This window comes from Manacus vitellinus, unplaced genomic scaffold (assembly GCF_001715985.3).
Source record: "Manacus vitellinus isolate BGI_N305 unplaced genomic scaffold, ASM171598v3 scaffold_15_pilon, whole genome shotgun sequence".
Lineage (NCBI taxonomy): Eukaryota > Metazoa > Chordata > Aves > Passeriformes > Pipridae > Manacus > Manacus vitellinus.
In genome coordinates this window covers 4,607,908-4,635,811 of record NW_021939122.1, presented here as the reverse complement: position 1 = coordinate 4,635,811, position 27,904 = coordinate 4,607,908, and the positions used below count along the sequence as shown (strand labels likewise).

At 44.6% G+C, this 27,904-nt stretch overlaps 2 protein-coding genes across 4 annotated transcripts in view; both read left to right on the top strand.

Annotated features, from left to right (window-relative positions):
* TM9SF3 (transmembrane 9 superfamily member 3) overlaps positions 1 to 3,533 on the top strand; it is a 43,641-nt gene extending 40,108 nt beyond the window's left edge. For both annotated transcript variants that reach the window (XM_018069077.2, XM_018069078.2), the window contains exon 15: positions 253 to 3,533. In XM_018069077.2, coding sequence (XP_017924566.1) covers positions 253 to 320 — 68 coding nt within the window. In that variant the 3' untranslated portion in view covers positions 321 to 3,533. The remainder of the gene's footprint in view (positions 1 to 252) is intronic.
* An 8,219-nt stretch (positions 3,534 to 11,752) lies between these two features.
* TLL2 (tolloid like 2) overlaps positions 11,753 to 27,904 on the top strand; it is a 90,614-nt gene continuing 74,462 nt past the window's right edge. The window contains exon 1 of one of the 2 annotated variants that reach the window (XM_018069074.2): positions 11,753 to 11,826. In XM_018069074.2, coding sequence (XP_017924563.1) covers positions 11,799 to 11,826 — 28 coding nt within the window. In that variant the 5' untranslated portion in view covers positions 11,753 to 11,798. The remainder of the gene's footprint in view (positions 11,827 to 27,904) is intronic. The other variant, XM_018069073.2, reaches the window with a different exon arrangement.

The window sequence follows — 27,904 nt, the reverse complement described above, 5'->3', positions numbered from 1 at the left end:
GGCCAAGTGAGCATGGCCTCTTGGTAAGATGGCTTAATGGATTTAGATTGCTAGACTAGGGAAGTTCTTGCCAGACGTTCAGGGGGAGCATGGATAATTGGAGTTTGAGAACAAGTACTGCAGGTAGATAATTTTCTGTGTGCAGAGTGCATGCTTTATGTGACTTTCTCTGTTTAAGTGTGTGTGGTTTATATTGCTGTTTTACTTTGATCAGCTCTCTAACATATTCAACATTTTTGGTTTATTTTGCAGGAGCCATTGGTTACATGGGAACAAGTGCCTTTGTTCGTAAAATCTACACTAATGTGAAAATTGACTAAGGAAATAAGAAAATTGAACTATGGATCAGTTCCTCTTTTCCTGGGGATGAACTTGCACAGCAAAAAGCGCGAGAAGAGATTTGGGTTTTAACACTGGGCACTATATGGGTCTCCATTTTGTGGATGGCTTAAAGTAACATCTATTCCATTGATCCTAGGTTCTTACTGACTGCTTTCTCCAACTGTTCACAGCAAATGCTTGGATTATATGCAGTAGGCATTACTACAGTACGTGGCTAATCTTCCCCGCCCGCCCCCCCCCCAAAAAAAAACCAACATCAAAAAACAAAAAACCTAGCTCATTAAAGATGAATAGACTAGCTCTCTTCAGTGAAGAGGACAAACGGTTTATTTAAAGCATTTGTTCCATTCAATAAAAAGAGGGAAACTTGGCTGCTAAAACTACTTGATTAGTAGTCTTCCTGGTACTTAACATTTCTAAATTATGTAAAAATACCGTTCCAGAAAGATTACTCTTCTGATTTTTACTGCCATTGACCGGATAGGAGGTATGTTTTATATTTTGACTCCAGGTGCTTTTTGGTTTATTTGCGATATCAACTACCCTACATTCATTTGTTTAAAAAAAAATTAAAAATATATAAAAAACCCATATGCATGTAATATATCAGCTGTTGTTCTAGTTGGACCAACTTCCCTTTATTTATCTTTAAAGTAATATCCAGCTACATCTTAAATCCATCCAAAGAAAATACAGTCTGAAGACGGAGTGTGATCTCTGCAATGCAATTTACTGTACAGTTAGAAAGCAAAATGTTAAATGAAGAGGATTGTTTGTTTTTTAATGAACACTCTAAGGTCTAGATTAAAACAAAACCAACATTTTAACTGAATGTCTAAAGTGATTCTCCTTTTTTCCAAGTTAGTCTTGCATTTTTTTTGGGTTTGGGTTGAATGAAGATTTTCCTTTAGACATCATACAAGGGGTAATAAGTGTATATAACATTAAATAATGTAACTTAGGTGTAGATCCCAAATGTATTTGGATGTACAGATTTACTACAGAGTACTTTTCTGATGATTCGGTGTAAAAATGTGTGAATTCGGGTGGCTTTTTACATCTTGCCTGCCATTGCATGAAAATTTGGGGTTTCTTCACAATGTGTGTATGTCATGCTTTTCTGTTCTATTTCTTTTCTCAAGCTCTTACAGGAATTAAATTTGTAATTTAGAACATTTTAATTTTTGTTAATCCTATCTGAACACTTGTGTAACATCAAAAGCACAGTTGCTTTAGAGTGTTCAGAAAACTAAAATAAACTTTTCAGACAAAAATGTATTGATTGTGAAAATAGATGAGTTTGCAATTGAAAATGTTTGAAAAGGGATTACTGCTGAACGCCAGTTTCTGTATACAGTATAAGTGTGGTTTTCATCTATCCAACCCCCCTGCTTTGAATTCAGAATTTGCTTACAACTATATTGTACAGTATAACTCCAAAGTGAATGATCAACCCAAAAAGATTCTTCTTGGCTGTGGAGAAATCTGTTTTGTGATACAGCCAGTGTACTGGGAAAAGTTGGGGTAAGTGTGGACTAAAATAAATGGGCAAATAAAGGTTAAGTCTTTCTAAGATCACTGTTAATTATGCACTGTATTTAGCTAGAAATATCCTGAATGTGTTTGTGACAGATTTGAGAGCCACTTGGCTTGATTTTTTTAATGGCTTTTTTTTAGGCATCTGCCATGTAGGGATGTTTTGATCAGTGTGGCTGTCTGAAATAGAACACCTGCCATGGAGAAGGCAACTTCTTGAATTTAAAAAATGAGCCAAGTATTTGTATTGACTAGCACTGTATTGTCTCTATATAAAAAGCACTGATAATGCAGTAGCCACAATGAGAAACATCCGTGTTTTGGCAGCGTTGGGTTGGAGCCTGGGGGAACTCTACAGGTAGGTAATAGTGGGAAGCAGTGCATCCTGCTGTATGTCTGAAAAGTGTTTGAGCTTTCAGCTCTGATTTCCCTGGCCAATTTTAACCAGTCTGTCCGAAAATAATTAAGTTTTGCTTCAAGTGAATCATTGGTGTCTGTAGGTGAACACTCTGCTGTTGAATAAAATAATTTTTTTTTAGTTTTAAAGTACAGGCTGATTTTAAGATGAGCTTATAAACTAGGTCAATAGTTAGTTTTCCTTTGTTCCAAAACATGGAGACTTAAAGCAAAGTCTGGATATTGTACTAGTACTTCTAGTGCATACAGCTGTGGGAAGCCCTCTTTTCATCCATATTCCTCTAAATCTGAAGTGAGAAGCCATTATCTCCACACAATATATACATTAAGTACTCTGCCAAGTTACAAGTTTTTTTAAAGGGAATATTTTGATAATGAGTCCGTTTCTCTATTTAGAATACTGCTATATGATTAGTCTATCAGAAATGTCACTAAACTGTTTGGGAATTTCATTTAATCACTTTTTAATGCCACAGAATGGTGGGCTGCCTACTTGCTTTCTCTATCCTCTGGCATTATTAGCTTTCACATATCCAGATAGGATTGTATATCTTTTAAAGTGACATTGAAAAGATAGATACTGCACAGGCATTGCTTTAATTTCTGCAAGCAAGTTCCTCCAGAGAAGTACTATGTTTAAATAATTGACATTTTTACACATCCACCCAAGCACGTAAGTTGGGGGGTTTTCTTTGTTTTTCCCCTTTTGGTTTCTGAAAGAGTGCAAAATGTGACCAGTTTTCAACAGCTTGTCTTTATGGTTGCTGTTTGGGGGAAGGCTATTTGTCCTCCCCCTCTCCTCCCTCCTATCCCTCCTCCCCCCAAAAAACCCCATGGGTGCAGCTTAAACCACCTTGCTTAATAGAATTTGGAAGCTCTCTGCTTAGATGATGTAGTCCTTCTTCTTTTATGGAAGAAATAAAGTTCTTATGGACAACACTCCTCTTAACATGGTTGTTCCTTAGGAGTTTCTGGTTCTTGAATTCAGGCTTTTTGATAACCTTTCAATTGGCTGGTCAGTGCTTCTCTTCCCACTGCTGGTACAGAGGCCAGGGAATTGAGTAAATAGTTGCATAAGCAATAGCCAATCTTGACCAAATGTTTTAGATAAGTACAATTGTAAATCTTTTCAGTTGAGGCAGAGTGCATATAGAAAACACCTCTGGTATTTTGTGTATGAAAATTGATGAAAGCTGGACTGGAGGTAATGGAGACTGCAAATAAACATTACATTATGCTACATTACCCTAACCCTGAATGTTGTGAAGCAACGATGTCTATTAATTCCTCTGCAGAATTACATTCGAAATTGTGTACAGGGCACATTGTTTTCTGTAGGGTAGTCTTAGGTGTATTTCTTTAACAAGTTTCAGGACAAAAAACAAACCCCAAACCCTAATACTTTTTGCTCTTATGGTACTAAAGCCGGGTAAAATTGATAGCACATTCTTATCAGTGTCATTACTGCAGAGCTAACACAAAGGAGAAAGTTACATTTTGCTCTGGCTTCAGCATCACCAGCATCTAGCCAAATTTGCCAATGAAGTATATATACACAGCCTCACTGAAGACAGCAGAATTCTGTAATTGTGCGTGCATCAGCAGTTTTTCCACTGGAATGTGTCCAGGAAGCATCAGCTCAAGAAAAGACAAGTCTCTTCTCCAGTCTGTGGACAAGTAAGCTGAATATTTGGAGCTGGAGTAGAGGGGTCCTGTTGTCTTGAATGCATTCTTAACTGTGCAGCTTGTGGTTCATTTTAAGTCTGTTGGAACTGTAGATTGAAAAAGAATTCCAGTTTTGGATCCCTTGGATCTTTCCTAGCTAAATGCACTACGGTAGAGCAGCCTTGCAATAGCTGTTGGCACTGCTGCTGTCTAAAACAAGTATCTGTTTACCAGGGTTAGCCATGAAAGCCCCTGCCTGTTGGACTTCTGTTGGAATAAAGCCACACTTGAAAGTTTTGAAGCAGTGTGTTTATGGCTTACATTCTTCAGGAGCATCGTACCCCAGGAGGGAAAAAAAGTTTTGGTCCAATTTGTTTTCCAAAGCCTCTCAAGGGAACATTTCCATTTTGCTAAGTGGCTTCAGTGAGAAAATTCTCATAACTTGCAGAGGAGACATCTGCATGTGAGTTCTACAAGTAGTTCCTCACAGCTTGTGCTTTTCTCTGGTAGATGCTTTTTCAGTTCAGAGAAGGGACTGTTACAGTATTTATTTTCATTATTAGTTTGGTGCTTCTGAAATTTTTCCTCCAATTTTTGGGTTGTGGCTTGAGGGGGGCGGTGTGGAATTGTAAAGATGATGAGAGAACCCATGAAGCTGGAAGGCTGGAAGTGCAGTTCCAGGAAATTCAAGCAGTTCTTGGAGAGAATAACTTTAAAGGACAGAAACTCGGGAAAAGGATAAGAAAAAGGCTTTTTTATCTGGTGGACTAACCTATCTTGAAGACAGGCCTGGAGACAAATTTGCTGTCACAGTGTCATTGCCCCCAGTCCTGTGCCAGTTCTTTTATTTTCATCAGTGTACTTGCTAAGGTGCAAGGCTCTTGCAATAAACCAAGGACTCATGGGCCATGAACAAGGGGGATCTTATTAGCTGCTACCAACATGTTTGGCTTGTTGATACATTAATTTTCTCACCAGCTCCTAATAATACAATACAGAACAATATATCAAATCTCTGGAGGTTCTAGCATGCTGAGGCTTCTTTTCTCATGAAAACCAAACCCATTGGAACTTTTCTTACATTCTAGATAGAAGATCTCCTTCAGAATCAGGCTTGGAGCATTCCAAAACATAACTGTACAAGCTCATGCTTATCCTTCAGCTGGCATTATGTGACTACACAGTCCAGAAAGTACATGCATTTTTAGATTTGAGAGTTTATGTACAATTACAGATCTGTGATTTTAGGATTCTCCTAGTATTGTGAGGCATGCCTACCCATATGATGCAGTAGTTACCTAGATAGATTCCAATTCACCAAAGCCTAGACCTAAACCCTATAAACTGGAAATCCTGGATCTGGGAAAAAAAAGTCCAGTCTCTCGCAGTTCTGTCTAACAAGCTGACTGACCTAGAAAAACATGCTACAGTTAGATACCATGTGTATGTGTAAATATTTTTTTCCTGAAGACTGTGTGTCACAGGCATTTCTTTGGTTTCTGAAATGTTTTGAGATCTGTAGTAACTTAACTCCTGAGAAGCTTTCAAACAGGGCAGAGAACATCATGAGAACATTACACAATACTGAACCTAAGGAAGTTTTTGTGGATGCTCATTCTCATTTCCCAAAGGTTTGTATCAGGAATGTCAGAATGTGGGATATATTAAAGCACTAGGCAAACCACAGTGCTTTTCTAGTGCTTTCACTGGTGCTACTAGAGATGTAATTCTCCTTTTGATTTAGTTTTATGTTGTTTTTTCATTCTGAATTGCTAGTCTTATCATTTGATTTGGCTCAGAAAAGTGGGTTATGTAATTAGCTTAGTGTGAGGCTTTTCTTGCTCTGCTACAGAGGAGTAACTGCAAGAATGGGATGGAAATTTTCTCCATATTTCCTTATAATATCGGGCCAGAAGTTGGCAGGTGAATAATGAGCATGACCTACTGTTTGTTTTACAAAGAGATGTGACAGTTTTTCAGTCAGGCACCCATTAAACTGCAAGAGTTGGAGATCTGTGTAATACAATGTTGAAGAGATGCCATTAAGTTACTTAAGTTCTGCATTCAAATTCTGCAGAATCATTTCTTGTAATTTGAAATTGTTTAGCTGAAAGTTGATTTTTGTTGAGGATAGTTTTAAATTTATTTCACTATCAGAAAGTGATCAAACACCAGCCTTCACCTGAAGCTGAAATTACAACATTTTTTAATTATATGTTTAGTGAAATAAACAATGAAAAAGGAAATCACCATTCCTTGTTTTAGTGATCTGAAGGATGACTTGTAAGATGAACCTATTTTGAAGTATTGCTTACCCAATGAGAGGAAATACCTGCATGTTCTGTGCCACAGCCAAGTGTGTGGTTTGGATGAAGATGTTACTATAGATAAATCTATGTACAAAAATCCTGTGCAGAAACTGTAACTGGGAAAATTCTCTAAGGTAATTCTTCATGAAGCAACATCTTTTCTGAGAGATTCATTAAATTCTACCCACTTGTGAAACAGCCTAAACACAGGTAGCGTATGCTACCAGCCTCTGTAAAGGATGCTTGCCTGTGAACAGGGAAATGCAGCTATCCCATCTTTGTCTCATAGCAGAGGACTGGGGTAATGTTTATACTCTACCAGATTTATTCCTCTATGCAAAGAGAAAAAAATAAGACAGAATTTTTCCTATGGCAAAAAATACTTTGAAAAAACCAGTGGATTCACCTTTTGAAATTTTGAACTGGCAAATGCTTTTCCAAAGATGTTCCCATGCCCTTCTGCTTAACCTTGCTGCAATGATCACCAGAACCACCAGCTTTGCTCAATGCTTTCCAAGCACAACTGACTCCTGTATGAACCCTGAAAATGGATTTTAAGTGAAGTAATGAAACATCAGTTTGACATGCCTCATTTTGGGAACCAGTGGTCAAGCCAAAATTCATACTTCCAGACAAGACAGATTTCTCTCCCTGCCTCCCACAGCTTGTGCCTGTACAGCTCAAAATTACCCCAGAAGTATCTTGGTTTTTCTCACATAGCTGAAAGATGGCAGTAATGATGGGAAAAATACTTGGTGCTTTTTTATATGTGGGATTACTTAAAATCTTGCTTGCTGCTACTTTGTTGAACAAAAAGGAATTTTCCAACCATGGCTTACTTAATCCTAGTTTCCTTAAGTGTCACTGCCTATTTATGACAGGACTGTGTTAAATGTATGTTGAGCTTTTTAAGCACAGGTGAATGTGTCTGTGACTGCAGTCTGTACAGCGGATTTCAGAACCTCTGGAACTCATTTAAGCACATATGTGTCAGCACCTTTAAAGATTCATTTTGGATAGCAAATCATTTACCCTTATGGCAGGTATTTCCTGGGTGACAATGCAATAAACTTGATAAAAAATTACTCACCCCCAACCTATTGCAGGAGAGACTAAAATGGGTGATGGAAAGGAGAGAGCAGGGGTCGATATTCATTTTTTTATCACCTGGATTTGTCCATGACAGTGGTCAAGCTGGGAAGAAGGGACGTCCCAAGAGTGGTCAACTCCATGAGTGATAAGGGGAGTCGAGAGCAATAGACTGCTAGATAAATCAGACAGAGAAAAAGGAGATGGGGAAGTGAACAGGCTCCATCAGGGTGGGAAGCCTGTAACGGTACTAACGGAGTAAATGAGCCTTTGATAGAGTGTGCCGAGGCAGAGGGAGTGTGATGGTTGTGCAGTGTCCTGTGGTGCCTGTAGGCAGTGATGCACAGCACATCGGGCTACACCTGCAGCAGGAGTTCTTTCCTACCATAAAAAGAAGTAATGAAAGAAGTTTAAGGAGAAGTGAGGAGTTCTGGAATGCAAATGGAAGAAGAAAAGAATTCTCTGGGTTCAGAGGGGTGTGCCCCAGCTCCATCTGCCCTTGTATAGGTGATGTAACTAGCTTGATGTGTTTGGTTTTTTGTAAACTTGCCAAGAGCTGAGGAATCAGCAGTGGGACAGGCTCCAAGGGGGAGTGGTGCTTCATTCACTTTGTTAGGAGATTTGGTGGACCCCAAGTGTTGGCAAGAGGGAAGAAGCAGGTCTTGTGGAAGACCTAACAAACTTTGTGTGTGTTTTGGCCTTGGGACGTGATGTGTGCAGGGATATTCCATCAGCACTAAGTAGCTCACACATAGCTTTGCTCATTGATGCTATTCAGAAAGAGCTGTGTGCATTCTTGCTCAGCGAGGCTTGAAAGGACAGCGGATTTTGTTTGTATGTGTTGGGCAGGAGAGAATTCTGCAAAGGAAAAGGCTGCCTTTGCCAGCGATGGATACGGATTGTTTTCTTTCCAGATACTTAGCTGTTGGTGTCATGAGGTGCACTGCTGTTATGAGACTTCTCCAACTGTTTTACCAGCTCGGATGAAAAAGATCCTTTCACAGGGCTTTCAATGTTCCTTATTTGCACTGATGTGGCACCTGCAAATCGAGATGACATGAACCCATGTCCTAAACACAAGATAGCAGTCATTACTCTGTGTACACTGTTTTGGCTGCCAGTTGCAAAGTGGTATGGTTTTTACTGAGAGCTATTTCTAGAAGGTTTGAGCAGCTTTCACATTAGAGTCCACTGTAGTAGGGCAACTTTATTGTTTGTGTGTGTAAAATAGTGATAGATTCCTCTGAACTCCCTCACAGACTCATTCTAATTGCACAAACAAGGATCCGCATTTTACTTTGCTCTCTTCCTCCTTCAAAGCTGTAGTATGTCCTCTTGTATGTCCATCCATGTCTGTAATAGAGCTTCTGTATGCAGAGGTTGGACTCCCCAGCATAGACTGATATCCTGGAAGAAGTTAACAAGCAATTTCCATGCTGACAAAAGGCTGTTCTTACTGTGTGACAGCCCAGCTCTCCACAGTGATGACAGTGATGACACAATGTTGACTACTCTTACAAGGATTCAAGCTTTTATTTTCCAGCTTCCCATACACTCAGAAAGCAATGTTGCCAAGACCTTCTCTACAGAGAGAAAAGAGTACCTAGCTCATAAAAGCTGGGAGTTCTTCTGAAGCACAGAGAGGTGATCAGCTTTTCATTTTAAAATTGGACACTGTCTGACAAAATCATAGAAAGTAGCAACCTAATGCAGAAAAAATAAAAGTTGTAAGTGTGGTAATGAGCAGTATAAAACTTAAGAGATGGATATGGTTACCTTACTAAGTTTATTCTGATGTATGTTTGTCTACATTCCTCTTCAAAAACATACAGCGATGGAAACTCCCTGATTCTTCTGGCAATCTGGTCTAGTGTTTCCCTGTTTTACTGCTAGAAAGCTTGGCCTGACACCTAAATCTTCTTTGGTCCAGCCTTTACATATTTGAATGAACTGTCTTTTCTCTGTTCCCTGTGCTCAGGTCTTTGAGAGTTGTACCTAAAATCCCTGTCAAATTTTCTGCTAAGGTGGTGCAGCAAGGTGCTTCTTTGCTCAGGTGCTAGACTGATTTCCAAAGTTACCATTCCTTTCATTGTCTCTGTTCAGGACACTTATCAGTGGATGGGTCAGCATTTCAAATCTTCCCAAGTGTGAGCCCTTCACTTAGGTCTTCTGTTCAAAGTGCCCATATTCTTCAGGCTTGATCTCAACAGCTTTATTTGGTGTTACATACCCAGTTTGGTGACCATCAGTGAGGAGTGAAGGGCAGGGAGTTTGGAATGAATATTGTCAGGGAAAGCACACAACCAGGCAGGTGTTTGCTATCCAGCATTAGCAGTAAGTCCTCGTCACAACCTTGACACATGCATTGAAATATGTTCTTGTTATTCCTGTTTTTGCCTCATTTTGCCAAGATTGGTATAGCAAAAGGATGTTTCACTCTTCCAGTGAAAATACAAGACCTTTCCCATGCAGGTTTTCTCTTCCTCCCCTTTGAGTGACAACTTCTGGAGTAGCCTGGGACTTTCCCGCATGGGTGACACAGACTTCCCCCCCCCGCTCATCCCTTTCCTTCAGGTTTCTCCACTGATCCTCTAGGACCTGCTTGGAAGCACAAAGTGGAGGAAACAGTGTGTCTTCTGCTCAGCTATTGCCAGAACCACTGATGTTAGAGGTTGAATGCAGGTCTTGGACCAGCTGCTGCATTTCTTTGGACCAGTTGTAAAAAACTTCAGTGTGTTTGATTAGCAGAGCTTTTCATTATGGTCTTTGTGTCAGGATTTAATGCAGCCCTTTTAGTCTTTGTGAAGGTTTAGAGAGGATTTTATTTTCCTGACTTTATCTTTTCTGGGAAGACAATATTAAATGAGAGGCAGGGGGAACAGTCAGGAATAGTTTGCAGTAGCCTGCTTTGCTGCTCAGGAGGTGCCTGAATCATGTTGTGCCTTTTTATGCTCAGTTATCATTCATTGCTGTAGGCTAGAAGAGAAGTGACAAATTTATGGATAGCTGGTGGTAAACTATTATCTGTCTTAGAGAAGGGAGGGTTTGCAGCCCATGCTGTAATGGCAAATGCAAATGGCAAATGAAGATCCTGCCGTGGGAGCTTGGAAGTACTCAGCTGAAGGAGCAGAGTTATGGCACAGGAAGATTATGGGATGCATGTTCACCCCAGGAACCCCCCACTGAGCTTGTACACTTGTCAACTCTCCTCTGCTCACCAGTATAGCATCTGTACTGTCTCTGCCCAATGCTACATCTGCTGAGCAGCATGAGAACAGATGATCTACCCATAGCTATTGCTCCAGACTCAGACTGTAACATCTTTTCAGACCAGAGGCTGCCCTATGCAGTGTTGAATTTATATGGAAGCACCTGGCTGGCCCTCTTCAGCTTCTGGTGAGGTGACTGGGCTTTGGGCATCTGCCCTTTCCCTATGGTCACTATGGAAATAGCAGAGACATCCTGCCTGTGTGAACTACCTCCATCACAAGACAGCAGCCTTAAAAGTATGATGCTTTCCAATGTGTTCCCTATGCTCTGCTGTTAGAGATGTCCAAAATATTGTATAGCCTCAGGCAGCCGGGGTCCACCAGCTCAGGTACCACGGTGTAGATCTGGATGCAACTGGGCATCTCACACACGATCCATCTCCCTGATTTCCCAGGCCTTGCTGCATATGGATCATCCCAAAGCCCAAATTTCCAGTAAAACAGCCCAGCTGCCCTTGAAAACTGCTACAAGCAGGTGAGAGAGATTAACACACACCCTGATGTCTAGTCCCATCTTTCTTAATTTCGCCCGTTCTTTAGTTCGTGGGTTTTTTTCCCTATCGTTCCACATCTGTGGTCTAACAACTCCACTCAGGCACGGGAGGCTGCGATACTGTTTCTCCCGGCAGCGGGTCAGCTAATTCTCTTTAGCCGCCGCTGAAGCGCCGATTATTTTGAGGGAGAAATAACAACAACAGTAGTAATTAACTACAATACCGATATTCTCTAAATTTTTAATTTGTGCCGTAACCGTAACCGGAGCTCTCCCTCCGCAAGTGCGGCGGGCGAAAGAGCGCCTTCCCCGCCCTCGGGTCCGCAGCCCCCGAGGCCGAGGCGGTTCGGCCGCGGGGCCCGCCGGGCGGCGGGGCAGAGGCGCGGGCGCGGCCGTGATGGCCGCCCGCGCGTTGAAGTTGACAAGTCGGCGGCGCCCCCCGCGGCCCGGTTGCTGCCGCGTCCGCTTTCCCGCCGCGCGTGCCGCACCGGGCAGCCGCGCCGCCGCCCGCCACCCGCCCCGCTCCGCTCCGCTCCGTCCCGCAGCGCTCCGCCGACATGGGCCGTGGGCCGCCCCGCTCGCCGTCTGCTGCTGTCCCTGCTCATCCTACCTGCCGCGGGGACAGCCGGACCGGGAGCCTCCTTAACGCTGGGGGAGCCGGAGACGGCAGAAGAGCTGATGGAGTACCGCGATCCTTGCAAAGCCGGTAGGGAAGCGGGCTGGCTGCAACTCCGGGAGAAAGTTTGGAAGCACGGCGGTGGTGACGGTATGTCCCTGCGGAAGCGCTCCTCGTGATCGCGGGCCGCCCGGCGGGCTGTTGCCAGTCTCACCTGGCGGCGGCGGGAGCCCTCCGTCCGGCCCGGAGCCGCCTCGGCATCCCGGTGCCCTCCCGACCCCGCGGACGCTCGGGCGGGCTCCCCCCCGCCGCTCCGCCCGCCGGTGCGGGAGCGTTCTCGTGTCCCAGCCTGCGCCCCGCTGTCCCCGTTGCCTGGAGTGCAGCCCCGGCTGGAGGCTATGCCTTGCCTTTTTTTTTTTTTTTTTTTAAATCGCCCTCGACTCCCACATCTCTTCGCTCCCCCACCTGTCCCCCTCCCTCCCGCGCGAGATCCCCTCTGCAAAGCCAGGGAAATGTGCGGCCGTGCTTTGCATTTCGGGGTTGCCCCCGTACTCCCCCCCCCGCCGCCCCCATTGGCTTTTTCTGTGCATTTTTGCAGCCTGTTGGCAGCTGTTCCAACTTGTCCCGAGCTCTGTCCGGCCCGAAGTTGCGGTGCGTGCCCTGGAGCGGCGCGTGAAGCGCGCGGGCTCTCCGGGGCTCCCCGGCGGCAGGGAGCTGGTGAGACCCGCCTCAGGCATAGCCCGGCCTCCCGGGTGATCCAGGTACTCTAGAGCTGCCTGCGAGTTGCCGCATCCTCTCCAGGAAGCCTCCAGCTGCTCCCTCCATCCCCTTGAAGTTTTTCGTTCCCCTGTTAAAAATGCACTCAGTTCTGTGCTGGTTGCAACCCTGTTTATCCATTTCATTTCTTCAAGAGCTGCCGTTGTCCCTAATGTTGAATTCCCTTAATTTAAAGGGAACGTGGACCCAGGTTTTCTCTCTGGAAAACTGAGAGGTACTCTTGTTGTGACTCTTGTAATTCTTTTTGGTTCCAGCTATCAGAGAATGTCATGGTCTCATGAATTGCTTCTCTGCTGGGAAATTGGCAACTGATACCTCGATTGTCATGTTCCATTTACAAATAACTTTGTGCACAGTCCTGTTTTTTTAGTATTGTAGGAGTTGAAAAAAAGCAGTTTCTTTTTGTGTGGTGTTCTTGGTCTTTTGGGTTAGGGTTTAGCCCCCCCAAATTTGCTTCTACCTGTTCCTTAGTGTCCCTTGGTGATAGCTTCCCTTGTTATCAGCTCTGTCCTGCCTGCTTTTGGGGGACTCGCAGCTGTATCTGCTCACATAGATGAGCTCTGTCAAGGTAATGTCTATCAGAGCCCCTCTGCCTGGTACAGCAAGTTTAACTGGCCTTGTATGTGGGCTGAGTGTGGTAGGTTTTCTTCCAAATTTCAGCTCAGTCCTCTCCACAGAATATTTTTTGTGCAAAACATTCCCTTGATCAGCAAGTCATCTGTCATTTGATATATGGTTTGGGCTGTACTGTATTTGTGTCTCCTTCTAAATGGTAATGAATTGACCTCTCTCTTTCCAGTGGAACTAGTTGTTGATGACACAGCTATGGTTTAGACTTAGAGAGCTACAGGTACAGTGCTTTGGCCTTCCTGTCTGAAAATGTTTCCTTGCTTTCTCCTCCCAGTTATAGCAGTGTCTCCAGTGTGCCTCACTTGCACTTGTGACTCTTGAGTGTTGCTGTCAGGTCAAATATGCGAAGGATGAGGAATGCTCTTTTAAGGACCACATAGAGAACATTTACTTTATTTGATTTCCCTACATCTGACAGGGAACCTGTGGCAGAAAAGGAAAAAAAAAATATTTTCCCAATCTTCCATCTACCTGCCTTTGCTGCAGGACCCTTTTTTTTTTCTTCTCCTGAAGTACCCCCCTCTCCCAAGCACTCTCCCTCTTGCTTCTGCATGCACACAGAGAAGACCCTGGACTGCCAATGACAGCCTCCCTTCATTGTACATCAACACCTCCTCTCATGGTGGGCAGAAAAACTTTGTGTGTTATTCCTGTTAATTCAGGCAGGATAAATGGCAGAAATGATCTTTATTTTCTGACTTCTCAGTGTTTGCTTCTCATGCTTTTCCAATGTCTTCTTTCCGATAGAAAGGGAGGGATGAACAACACCTGTGGAGGTCACACAGGTGGTTCCTTTTCTGGAACTCAGGACCAGGCTGGTGTTTCTGATGGTGTTGGCACACAGCTGTCTGTGGTGGGGGCTGCCAGGCAGCCTAGCCCAGCATTGCTTTGGCTTCCTTGTTGTCTGACCTGAGGCTCCAGCACTGTAGTTTGAGTCTGCCTTTCTCACCCAGTCTGTGTGCGTGCGGAGGTCACTGCTTTGCTGCAGCCTCTTGTACTGGTGAGCACTGGTGAGCACCGTTACCGGCTTTCTCAAGTTTCAGTCTTCTTTTCTGTGGAAGAAAGATACTGGTTCTTTCAGTCTGTCCTGACTGGCTGTGCTTCCAGGGTCTCTGATCCAGTTTCTCTCCATGTGGCTGCATCAACCTAAAGTGCAGAGCACTTAAGGACCAGGACACTCCTTACATGCCATGTACCTATCTCTGTGCACTGAATGGTTCCAGTTTTTAAAGTTAGCCCCAAGACAAACCAAACAAGACTTGTACCATGTGGACCTGTGTTAGACCCTGCTTTGCACTCGCAGCTTTTTTTCCTCTTCCAGTCCTAGACCATCAGTGGAGCTAAGCAGGTGTTCACTGCTGCAAACACCATCTCAAAGGGTTAGTTCAGCTAGGATTAATAAGTGAAGAGATCTGTTTCTCCAAGTGAGGCAAGGTGAAGACACTGTTGGAGTTGTCCCTCCAAGAGGACCTGTCAGGGCTGTTGTCTAATGTCTGTTTGTGAAGTCTGTCACACTCTGTTCCTGATGAGCTATAACTGTGACAATTCTTCTTAACTTTCTTGGGCCTGAGTTCTTTCAGTCGTGGGACAGTTCGGTATCTGGAGAGAGGGCAGTGGTTGCAGACCTACTGTGAAAAGCTCAGGTGTCCAGTATGTCTTGTAAGGGAGAGTTTTTGATGGTCTGTGGAAACAGAGCTGGAACTACTAGAGTTGTGGTGATGTTTCCATCGCTGCTGTAGGCACAGGCTCCTGTGCATGGTCTTGTGGCTGCAGATTGAATGCAGGCTCTTAGCCCATTGTGAAGACAAAATGCTTACATGATTTCCAACGCTGTTAAAACTACAGTGCTTTACATTTTTATTTTTTTTTCCTGCGGGCTAATGGCTCTGACCCAGAGGCTGTGATGGATTTAGAACTGGCAGGTTATGACATGAAAGCTTGGCAGTTCCTCACCCCTGCAGCTCATGCCCTGACGTTGAGTGCAGACTGGCGATGGTTGATCTGCTAGACTGGGAGTGAAAAGCCTGGCACACGCTCCTCTCTGTTGCATTAGCAAAGGATGTAATAGTCTCCTGCAGCAAGGCAGGAGGGACAGCACAGGGCAGTAACCTAAATCACTGCAACCACTGAGGTACTGGTATCAACACATGCCCAGTTACCTGGGCTCAGCTGATGGGCCATCACTCCACTGCTGCTCAAGCTCTTAACTCCAGCCAACCAGGATTTTCTTTTCCTAATGTGGCTGCTTTCCTGCCTATTTATAGGGCAAAAAGAAAGGGTGAGATTCCTAAACAGCTGATCAAAGGGCATCTGAGACGGGGCTGCACTGTCAGGTTGAGTTGCCAGGGAAGGTGGCAGTGCTGACTCTGAGGTAGGTTTTGCTGAGTGTTGCAGCAGGTCACTGGAGCTTTTCAAAGGGAACGGTACAAAGGTTCTGCCCAGATCTGCTTTGTAATAGGTGGAAAAATGTCATAAGCCTGACATGTGCTTTGGATGGATCTGCTGCTTAGGGGATCCAATTAAGGACACTCTGCCCAGTGTGCAGGTCTGAGTGAGGCTGCATGACAGGCAGGCAGCAAGAGGAACTATGGATGCCTTCTAAACAAAACAAGCATGTCCTTCTGGGGCTCCTCAGGCAAACTGGAACCAAAGGAATTAAATAGGCTGTAATTTGTTCTGGTAGTTATTTTGGTGTGAGCTTATACAAACTTTAATTTGAGGTGAAAAGCAGAATCCCTGAGGTTCGAAGTGACCTCTGGGGATGATATCGTCCAAGTTATGTCAACAAGGGGAGGTGGGAGGTGTAAATAGGAAGGAGAGCTGGGCACTGAATAACTCGTCCTCTGGATGTATACAGGCTCGATGACCCCTTCCCTCCAGCTCAAACCTGCCATGAAGCTCTTTGCTACTTGCCAAATCAGCAGGGGTGGAGAAGAAATTGCAGTTTGGTCTCAGCATCTTGGTTCCTGGGTGCTTGGCTCCTACCATGGTACCTCCTGCCCTTTTTGAGCTGGAGGTGCAGTGTTGCTTTCCAAGACCTGACGTTTCCCTCAGTATCTCACCTTCCAGGGTCCATTGAGGGTGTTCTGTGTTGGAGTCCCATTTCTCTCTGCTCTGGGCAGTTTATTCTGGTGTGACATGTCCTGACTACAGGCTGACTGAGTCCGGACACAGGCCAACCCACATGTCTTGACTCCCAGGCCAAATGCAGTGTTTCTCTGTGCATGTCTTTGTGTTAGGAGACTGGCAGAGCTGCCTGCCCAGCCATATGCTCCTGAGGCACAGGCCAAAAGGGTCTTGGGCTCCTGCTGCTTGTGCGTGTCTCAAGAGCCCTTCAGGAGGGTTTGTGTTGCTGAGGAAAGCCAGACCAAGGAGGAGTTGCATATAGTTACAAATGAGCCTTGCAAGCAAGCTCAGCTTCTTTCCGTGAGACTTTGATCTCTTGATGGCTTTTGCTTGCAGTGCTCTGAGCGGGCAGAGCCTGACCTGGGGAGGCTACAAAACAGAGCAGGACTCTGGCAGGAAGATAGCACCTAGAAAGGGAGTTAGCCTCTAAGGATTTTGTGGAGTACTTAAGATGTGAGCTCAAAAGAGGAAGAACTGAGACAAGAGGTGTGAGGGGGCACCAACTGAGTAGCAGTCCCATATCTCCTGGTTTCTAGTTATTAGAGAAGCAGTTTGGCAATGATAGTACATCTTTTCCTGCAAGCCACTGCTCCTTCAAGTGTGGATACTGCTTGCCCAGTCACAAGGTGTTCCTGTGCATCCATGTTCCTGTTTGACCTGCTGATTTGATCCACCAGCTTCTAAATGCCCCATGCATTTAGAGGTCTCACACTGAGTCCCGTCCTGAGAGACGTAAACTGTGCTCCACTGACGTTCTTTTCCTCACAGCTCTTCCTCTGCACAGGCACAGTGGCTTTTGTTCTGGAGATAGCACATTTTCACTGGGGCTTGGTGCAGACATTTCTATGGGCAGCTGAGGAATTTGCTATTAGGAACTGAAAGCCTTGAGGGGGTAATCAAATGAGAAAGAGGAGAGAGGATCTGTAAAGTCGGGGTTGTTTGAATATTGCTTGGGTTTTGAGTGGGATGCAGATGCTGCTTTCCCTGTTGGAAGCACAAATCCATAATGTTAACAGGGCAACTTGAAAGCTCTTTGCAGGCTGCGCTATGGATCCAGCCCACTCGCCTCTTGACAAGGGCCTTCCTGCAATCTCTCAAATGGTCCTGTTTGGTTTAGCAATGTTGGGAGCACCAGCAGAGCATGTGCCAACCTGCTCTTTGCTTAGGAATCATAGAAGCCTGTGGAGAAATCTCATTTGCATCTTACAGATTTTCTATAAAGCTTTGAAGCCTCTGGGCTGACATGGAAAGCAGGAGTGCAGCTTTGGTTAAGATACAAATGCCTCTGGTGTGGGGTCTGAGTTGTAGATGGTGGTGGGAGCTATAGACTTACCCAAGGCCACTCACTCTGGTGGTGGCAGTGCTGGGAGCTGAATCCTGGTCTCCTGACATTAGAAGGCATGTGGCCTTCCAGAAAAGAAAGTTTTCTCTCTTTGCTACCAATGCTTACAGGAGTGCTTTGAAAGAAGAGTCTGGGACATGACTCAGTCTGTGGATTCCTTGTTTACTGAGCTGGTACAAACTTTTATAGAGGAAGGAGAAAGGTGTCACTGGCAATCATTCTCCTTACATTTTTTTCCTAGTACATTGCAGGAAGGGTTAAATACTCGAGGAGGAAGTTGAGTGAGCCTTTTTGGGTGGTCTGGGAAAGAACGAGAGACCAGACTGTTCAGTCTTTAATTTACCTGCTTTGGGGAGGTGACAGCAGTTACGGAACAGAAAACAGGTGGGTGAAAACTATTGGAGTCACACTTCAATGATGCAGCTGTTTGCCACTGGAGAGATATTTTGCAGTAAGGTAGTGCTGCAGCAGAAGCTTCCTCCTCAAAAGGAAGGTTTAAGGTGACTTTTACTATAATTCTAGCCAAGCATAAGCTAATGGCTGTGGCTTAAAGAAATAATAGCCACAGGCCCTTTTATTGCACCTGAGATTCCCAAGCAGAGAAGCCACTGGCCTGGGGAATTTGAGAGCAAAACCTTATAATCACTGGGACTTGAGATCTGAGTCTGAAGTCCTTCCAGTATTTATACGTCTTCTTGGGATCTGACTAAATCATGGTCGATTTTTGACACTTTTTGGGATGTATTGGATCTGCTTTATGTAATCCTCAGTGTTATACCTCACTTTGGGATTTAACAGTGGACAGAACAAGGGATGGGCAAATTTAGGACAGGGGACTTTTACTGTTTTGTTTAGTTTCCTTAAAAAAGAGTGGTAGGATGGGGACAGGGTTCTTGGAGTTGTCATGGATACTTCTCCAGAGCTTTTATTGAACTTTGTAGTCTGGGTGCAGTTCACAGGTGTCTGCCCTTGACCATAGCCTGCACAGGTTGGATCAATGAAGGTGGCTTATGTGGCTTATTCTTCAGCTGTTCTGTGGCATAAGATTAGTAAGTCACAGAGTCCCAGACAAAGTCACTTAGAAACTGTGCTGTAAGTCTTCCAGGACTCAAATGTCCACAAAGCCGAGGATTTTGGTTGGAGGCACTTTCTACTTGTGTAATTACATTATACCTTTGCAGTTGTGCTTGGAGCTTTTGTTGTCTTCCTGCCCTAACCTCCTGTGTAGTGTGCCTATACCTTGCTGGATGACTAACACAAGAAATAGGTACATTTTACTGGTAAGCAACCTCTTTCCTCCTGCTAAAACTGTGCCTGTGGGTGTCTCCCAGGTGAGTGGCTGCTGCCCCAGACTGGGGAAGAGCTGTGTGACTATAGATAACTATTGCAACGTGTTCGGGCTCACACATCAGTTGTTGGGAAATTGCCGGTGACATGTGCCTCATACACTGATACATTTTAGCCTGCTTTCTCTAATACTTTATTTTCCTTCTTTTTTTCCCTGTGGCCTTTGCTGCAGAGACCTTTGTGCTCTCTACCTGCTTCCCTCTGTGTTTCCTACCAATCCATTTCAGATGTTCCCCCATCTCCCTTTTGCTGGATCCCTCTCCAGACCCTGCCTGGAGGATTGCTCAGACCCTCCTCTGCTTTCTGCCTCAGGTGTTCTGCAGTGCTTTCTCCTCAGGCTGTGGGGTGCTCCACCTCCTCTCCTACCCCAGCAGTAACTCCCAGAGGTCAGTAGGTTCTTCTGTCCTTGCTCGCTCAGCAGCAGCCCTGTTGTGAATCTACCTGCTGTGCTTTATCAGCCAGTTCTGTGCAACACACTGTTTGCTGTAATAGATGGGCTGCTGTGCCCACCTCCCCTTCCCTTTGAGGAACAGGAGGGGAATGGTAGGGCTGGCTTATGTGACTCAGAGTCCAGAGCTGTCTGTGCTGAGGAGGTGATGCTGGGACTGGGGGGACACTGACCTGGCAGGGCAGTATGGTGTTTTGGAGACGGGCAACCTTGGAAGGAAAGAGGTACCTCTGACACTGAACAACCTGGTTTTCCTGCATCATGAGTATTGCAGCTATTAATCTGCAACAAAACTGCTTTCAACCAGCACTGTTTTCAGTACTGAGAAGAGACAGATGATTGAGCAGAAAGTGGCTGTTGTTTTGATTCAGCTATTAGGTCTTCTGGGTTTGGTTTTGTTTTTTTTTTTCTTCTTTGTTGTAGCTGAGCTTCCAGAAATGCTCATCTCCAAGGGCACCTGTACTTTGATGTTCAGACCCACTCTAGCACTTCCTGAACAGGAAGGTTCCCTGCCAATAGAAACTGCTTAAATGTGCAAGGAAGCCCTTGACTAAAGAACTTGCAATGATTGGTTGTTCTTTCTTGGCCAGTTTGTGTCAGCCTGGCTTGCAGTGGAGAGAAATCTCTAACTGCATGATGAGAAGGAAGCCCACAGGAAATACAAGGCATTGGTAAATCTTGGTTTCTCAAGCCTCTGGTTTGAGTGGTACAAATTGTCAGAGACCCACAGCTGCTGCTGGTCCATGAATCAGGTCAGCTTTAGATCCAAATGGAAATTTGCATCCTCTCAAGTCATTTTGTGTTCATGTAAATGTCAGCACTCAAGCAAAAAGCATCTGTGTAACTTCTCCATCCACAAACCCCAAAGCTGTTCACTGATCAAACCGTACCACAGTGTTAAAAGACAGAAGTTCAAGTCTGCTGAGTGCTTTCTCTTTTTGTGTTGAAAGCTGGTATTGGAGTACAGTTGAGTCCCTCAGTCTCTTAATTAGAAGAAGCTGGTTGATACAGTACTGGGTGCTGAGAACTACCTTTCTCCACTTTTCCTGTCATAGCTGTGGGTGTTCCCAGTCTCACACTCTTCATCAGCGTGACTCTGAACTTAAATAGCATTGCCTGCAAATAGCATTGCCTAGTCAGCAGTGCTTTCAGTTGCTCAGAACTTTGGCAAAATTGGCTGGGTTTTTTTTGGCATTTTGCATGCTGAATTTCAGGTGAGAATTTCAGAGAGCTGACTTTGAAGGAGAGAGATGTAATTACAAACTGTGCCCTGCTTCCCACTTACAGTGGCTGTACCTGGCAGAAGGGCTTGTCCCTGCTCCAGAGGCAGACATTTGCTGTGGAAGTGGAGGTCTGTCCACACTGCTGTGTATGTTGGCAGGATGCTGTGTGATGAAGGTGTTGGTTCAGTAAGGCATTGTTTTTGCTTTGAAATTCCTCAGATATAAAAATCCTTAAACTCACTAGGCTTGCAAATTCAAAACACGCTCTTATAGAAATGCCAGCATTAGATCTGCTTTGGAGCTTGTGATATAGTTCCTTGGGCAAATGATCTGACATGGAACTCTGACTCAAACCGCTACCCTATGCAATGAGTCTACCCTAAGACTACATCAAATATGAATAACAAAGGGGATTTCTGGCTGTATTATCCATGACTTTGTCACAGAAATTGGGTAGCAAACAAGGCAACCTCTGCAAGAGAAGCTTGTACAGCTGCATGGCAGAGGTGTTTGAGCTGTGCTGGAGTCAAGAGGCCTCAGACTGAGAAACATCCATTGGTAAATTGGACTGAGAAACATCCATTGGTAAATGATTCTTGCAGGCAGTGGGGGAACTTAATATAGTGACCTATGAGGTCAGTGGCCTTGAAAAAAGGATGGAAGTCTTGCACCTGTATTTCCTTCACTGACTACCTTGGACCTAAGTAGATCTATTCCTTGGGTCGCTTATTGTCAGTAGCTCAAACTAGGAGTGGGCCAGGGGAGTGATAAAGCAGCAAGAGCCTGTGCTTCCTTTATGGGGCCTGTCAGTAGGGCTCCAGTCAGAAGAAACTGCAGTTCAAAGCTGTATGCATCTGGCTTTGGATGTGTTGGATGCTCCAGAGGTCTAGTTCAGCCTTCTGTGATCATCAGAGCTTGTACCCTGCCAGATGCTTCTTTGTTCGTTTGTCTGCCTGTGTGTTCCCAACTAAGTTAAGGCACAGCTCTTTATAGGAGTGAGTTTTGAGAAGTTTTGGCCACTGAGCCCAGAGCTTTCTGAGTTATTTGCACATTGTGATTTCTGGTGCAGTCTGGTTTTTGTGTTTCTATTGCAGTTACTCACTTTAGAGACACACAGACTATTTTGTTTCATCCGTACTGGTACTGCTGACCTGGGCAAGCAGAGATGCTCTGGCTCTTGGGGCTGACCCTTTAAGGGTGTAGGGGTGGCCTACCGGTCTGGTTTTGCCCTGGAAGAGAAGCCTGTTATTTGCTGTGCTGTTGATGTTGAAGTGTGTTTTGCTCAGTGAGGCTCTGAGCTGCAGCTGGCCCCTGTATCAAGCTGCTGATGTGTCGTGCAGTTGACCGCTGCCTGGATTTAATCTCTAACCTTTGATTGTTCTTGAAAGCATGTTCTAGGGATTGCATTCCCACCCACACTGCTCCTGTGACCCCTTCCATTTCCTGGGTGTCTAAGTACAGAACAGAAAAGATTCATTAACCTGGTAAGTAACCTCTTTTTATGGGGGAAGTGATTTTCCGTCACGCTCTGTTAGATCCTATTGATTTCTGTTTTTCCCCTTGTTGGCCTCTTCTACCATATATTCTCCTCTTTGTCATGCTTCAGTAGGAAGGTGATATGTGATATTCTGGTTGTTTTTTTGGTCCTTTTTTTTTTTTGCTGTTTCCTGGGCAAAGAGCTGGTCTCCTAAGGCCATTGCTCAAGTGCCCAAGTCGCTGCCCTTTCTTGGAAAGCTTTGTTGTCAAGGCAAACTGCTGGTTGGTAATAGGATGTTGACATGAGGAGTAAAACCTCCTAGCTGCCCTCTTTTGTTTTGATGCTGAAAAGAGCATTTTCTCTCTTTTGCTCTCTTTGGCTATTGTACAATCCCTCATCTCCTGGCAGAGGTGTGACGTATTTGCCATGGGGTTTGCAAGCATGCATGAAATGGAGAGCCTCAAACCATCATGTGTGCCTGCTCTTTCTGTCCTCCTGGGTTGTGGCAGTGGCTGGATCCTCCTGCTTTTGTGGTGAAATAGAAGGACCTGCCAGGTTTGGGTTGTTCCACTGGCTTGTCATCATGGAGGTACATTACAGCAAGTGTGAGGGGGAAGAGGCATGTCCTTGGAGCTGAGTGGGAGAGCATGGGGTTGGCCCCTGTTTCAGCATTCAGTGCAAAATTCTCACAGGGAATGGGGAAAGTGTTTGCTTCCCAACCAGTTCCCCTCCTACTGTGCACATTTGTGTGTTTCTCCCACTGGACAGCCATCTCTGTGCTAATGCAGCCATGCAGAGATAAAATATTAGAAACCTAAATGCTAAATACATGCAGTCTCAGCAAGATACCTTATTTTTGAGAAGGTTATTGCTGTTTACTAATGTATTTGATTATTAGAGAGAGCCTTTCTATGATTCAAGGCAGATATTTCACTAGTTGGAGAAATAGTTTTTCTTCCAAAGTACACTTTCACCTGTTGTATTATTTTCCCAACTTGCATGTTTTTTACTAAACCCCTTTTCTGTATGTATAAATGTTCTTTGCTAATCCTGTGTTGAACTATTGCAATTGAATCATCAAAGGCTTAAAATCTAAGGGAGCACTGTTGTTTCTCTCAGACTTTTCTATTGTTACAAGAAGGTGTATTCTGAAGCAACAGCTGGCCTTTGCACTGCTTGTCCTAGTGGTGATCAGGTTCAGCTGATCAGAATGATGAGCTCTGCCCAAAGGAGAAACAGAGGTGGTTGTGGCAAGGGTTGTCATCTAGACTGTTCTAAAGGAAGATGCATGAAGAGCAGATCTGATTTATTTACAAATCCTAGGCTGCACTTTCCATAAAACAGACAATTAAACCCCAAGGGGTCTGTGAAGGGGTATGAGTTCTGTTTGCAGAGCAAGCAGACTGATCCACAGTGGTGCAGAGTGAAGAGCTGTACTCCCAGCTCTCAGCAAGACAGGCCCCTTGGTGCCAGGCTGTTTGAAGGCTTGCTTTGATGGTTCACTACATTATGTGAGAGAAGAGGGAAAAGCTAATGGGAAGGTTTTATAGGAAAAGAAAGTGGATACTTTGATGAGTTGGATACACTATAAAAATCCTGAAGACCTTGCTGGTTCATAGTCTTTGCTTTTAGTTGTGAGCAAATGTGAGGAAAAAAACACAACAAGCTCAAATGCAAGGTTAAAATGCATTTGATCGAGCATTTCAAGTTATTTTCCTCTTATTGCTTTCAAGGCTTTGAACTTTGAGTTTATATGTGGTGGTTGTGGTGGGTTTTTTGTGGGTTTTGTTTTGTTGGTTTTGTTTGGGTGTTTAGTTTCTTGTTTGTTTGTTGTGGTTTTGGGGGGTTTTTTTGTTTGTTTTTAAAGTTTCCTCATGTCCTTCATTAACCCCAGAGACTCCTGACATACCTTGAACAGGGGAATGGAAATCTGTACATATTAATGCAAGTTGGAGTAGAGATGTTGGAAGGTCTCATAGCAGAACTGGGAAGGCTGGTGATGTGCCACCAGAAGGTGGCACCATCAAAGGAGCAACTGGATGCAGGGCTGGCTAGGGGGACTGGGGGCTCTTTGAAAGTATGCTTTGGAATGGCATTTGCTGTCTGGTGTGAATGCAGGGCTGGATCTTAGCAACCTCTCCCTGCAGGACTGTTTTCAGAATGCCAAAGTGTCCTTCCAGTTAATGTGATTGTGTTCAGGGGCATGCAGGTCTTCCACTTCTTACAAGGGAAGTACATCTCCTCTGCTCCGTGGTGCTGCTGTGTGATACTGTCAGCTGCTGCTTCCTTTAGGGCTGGCATGAGGATGCCATTGTCCTCTGGAGAGAGAAACCCTGGAATGAACCATGTCCTGAAAGGGCTGGAGGTGAAGGATGGGGTTATGTTGCAGATGGTGCCTCTCCTCCCCTCGTTTTGCTGGTGTTGAGGCAGAGAGGATGATGAATACACAAGAAGTTCTGTGCATCCTGGAGCTCTTGTTACTCATTATCAAAAACTGCAGCTAACTCCGTTACACTGTCACAAGCCAGTCCTGGCGTTGTCTCCATCCCCCTGCCTTGCCCAGATTCTGCTAACATGCATGAATACAGAGTCCTGAAATTCAGGTTCATGGTTCCAAAGTTCATGGTCTTGAGAATAAACAAAAAACTATTGTGGTGGCTGAGAGCTGTGTACCCCATTAACCCAGAATCATGAATATTTATCGTTCTGGATTACAAAAGAACATAGAGACTATATTGTATTTCCTATAACTTTATTTCCATGGCATCTTTTCTTGGTGGATCACTTTAATGTAAGCTTTGCTTATTTAGTTGCACACTTTAAGCTGATTAACTTTTTACTAATAAAATGTGTTTTGCCTCCCTTTGTCCCAGCCACTGTTTGTTTGTACCTACACTCCTGTGACAAAGGGGTCGCAGAGAACTGCTTTAAGCTCCGGGTAAATCCCACTGCTGGAGGCTTTGGCCAAGCCGAATGTGTCTGGGCTGATTTCAGCCATGCATTTTCTCTCTCCCCCTCTTGCTGCTTGGAAGTTGGACCCTCAAGGCGAGGTCTTCTGAACACCTTTCCACTTTTGAAACCATTTGTGGTGCTCTGCAGTTGGCAGGTTCTTCTCTGAGCTGGGCCAAAATAAAACTGTAAGTGGGGGGAATTTGAGTTTTCCAACCATGAGGACTGGTCTGTGGCTCTGCATCTTCAGTAGTTTCCCAGATGGTAACTACATTATTTTTCCCTGCTTATAAAACTTACCCTGTCATTCAGTATTCAACATAGTGCATGTTTTACTGTGACATCTCTCTAAGAAAAGTATCATCCCAGAGAGTTGGTTACATCCTGCCTTTTTATTTAAGTCCCTTTATAAAAATTATCTTTTTCCACCAAAGGCAGTTCAGACCAGAATTTTAACGTTAGTTGGGAGCCAAAAGGTAAGGATAAGCACTCAGAAAATACTTGCTAAAGGCCTTTTATAAATCTATTCTTTTGTATCTGGAGCTTTGCTAAAGCTAAAATGATCCCTTAGAAATATACTGTTGATACTTAAGAATGACTGATCTGCCTCGAAACAAACTCAATAACTTATATCCATTGGGTAGCAGTAAATGCCTAAGGAGATGTAGAAAAGCAGGGTAAAATGGAGTGGTACATCCAAAAAGTCTCACTGACTGCAGTAGACTCCACAATCCCCAGTCCAGAGATGGCTCATTGTCTTTAGTGATCTTGGTTAGCTTTGTCTTCCATCTGCTTGCTTTTTGAACCTGTGTAAGCTTTTAGCATCTGTAGCCTACCAGGATGAGAAGTGCCAGAGCTTAACTGCAGCATCCCTTTGCTCTTTCCTTATTCACTTGTGAGTCAGTGCATGTGGTGTCTCAGAGGTTTCCTTAGTGTTGCCTACCCATTTCCACTCTTGTTTCTTTTTATACCAAAGCTTCCCACGTGTTGTCTTTTGTCTTGGGGAGATTCAGAGGACCTCAGCTGTTTTTAATAGCAGAAAATGCTCATCCTTTACTATTGCAGGAAAATCTTTCTTTAAGAACTCTGAGATCACACTGGCTGTGGAAAAGGAGGGTAAAGACTGGGTGCAGTAGCAGGCAGCCATGCTCCATGCCTTGTAGCAATTGCTTAGAAATTGTAGAAATCTTCCCTGCAGCAGATCATATGACCTTATAACTGGCTTTCAGCTGGTTTGGAATTCTTCTTAGGAGATGGGGGTGGCTCAGGAAGAGCAGCTTCAAAGAGCAATTGATAGGAGCACTTCCTAGCTCATGAAAGTTCACAACCTGTCCTCATTCGGATGGCACCTGGCAAGCATGCAGTGGCAGAGCACCTCCTTCAGCTACCTGGTACTCAGTATTCTCTGCTAACGGCAGAAGCATGTGTGTTTAGTGTAGTGCATTGGTTTTTTCTCTTCAGGGGAATGTTTTGGGTTTTATTTATTGTTCCAAATTCATGAAGTTCCTTGGGTTTTCTTCCTCAAAGTTCCCCAATGGCTGCTTGCCTTCTGTTTAGGACTAGTGGAGCAGATGAAGTTTCAAATGAGTCATGATTGATTTTCAGCATCTAGTGTGTGGATGTAAAAGGGTGTACTAGCAACAAGCCCAGAGAAATATGTTGATGTGTTCCCCCTTTCCCTTACTCTCTGACCCATTGTACCATCACCTGTCACAGAACTTGTAACCTTTCCTGTGTAGTTGGACCTGGTGAGAAGAGAAAACCAAGCTTAGCATGTGAAGGCATCACCAGTCATGAAAATAATGATTCCCCATCTGATGACACCCAGTTCCCATGTGACAGCTATGCCATGTCCTGCAGCAGGAACACCTTTGATGTGAAAGGACACTGTGAACCATACTTACCCTGCCTAACCAGCATGTTAGTTGCTTTGTTTGAGGAATGTGTATATTGGAAACTGAGTTATGTTTTCTGGACTACCTTAAATACTACTTTTCTAAACATCCTCAGACTTCTAGATCCTGGTAATACCCCTTTTTACCAGTGGATTTGACTATTTTCAGCTGGTCAGTGTCTGGTGGTGAGGGAGCTCTGTCCTCTCTTGCAGGTGCACGAAGAGTCAATGAAGGTTTGCTCCCCACTCTACTGCAGGTCTGTGCAAAATCTGGAGGGGAATCAGAAGAGTACAGCTTGAAGACCTCCATGTTAGGCCATGCTGTTTTATGGTGGTTTTTAATCTTGTGCAAGGTGTGTACCATGCAGGGGAGCACTGGCATTTGATGGGTGTCAATGAGGCTGCAGAGGGATAACTGACAGGAGGGGGAGCAGATCTGCTGCTGCTGGCTTGTTATGATAGCTGAATAGGTGGAAATGCTTTTTTAATGGGGCAGCCCTTCTGGAAAATGTCTGCATTTTGCTTTCCACTGATCCAGAGCTGGCTCTGAGCAGGTGAACCAGAGGCAAATCTCTTTGCTCATCCTTTCTGCTAATGGTGGGAGGGAAAGGGGTTTGCTATTGTTCCCTCAGGCTCCCCTGCTGAGCTAATCCCCTGTCCATGGCATCTTCTGGAGGAGCAGGAGAGATTGAAAACCAGCACCCACTGAAGCAAAGGCCTGAGCAATGAGTCCTCTTTCTAACCCAGCACAAGCGTCCTGCAGTGAACGAGCCACTTTCTATTTTCATGCCTTCCTTTTTTTGCAGCGGGGCTGGTGACCCTGGCTCCTGCTAATGCCCTGAGTTGCTCATGGTAAGGCCTGGCCTAAGGCTGTGGAAAAGGAACTAGTTTCTAGTTTGCAGTTCTTTGGGCTGGAGTTTTCTCTGACACTGGTCTGCCATTGGTGGCTGCGAAG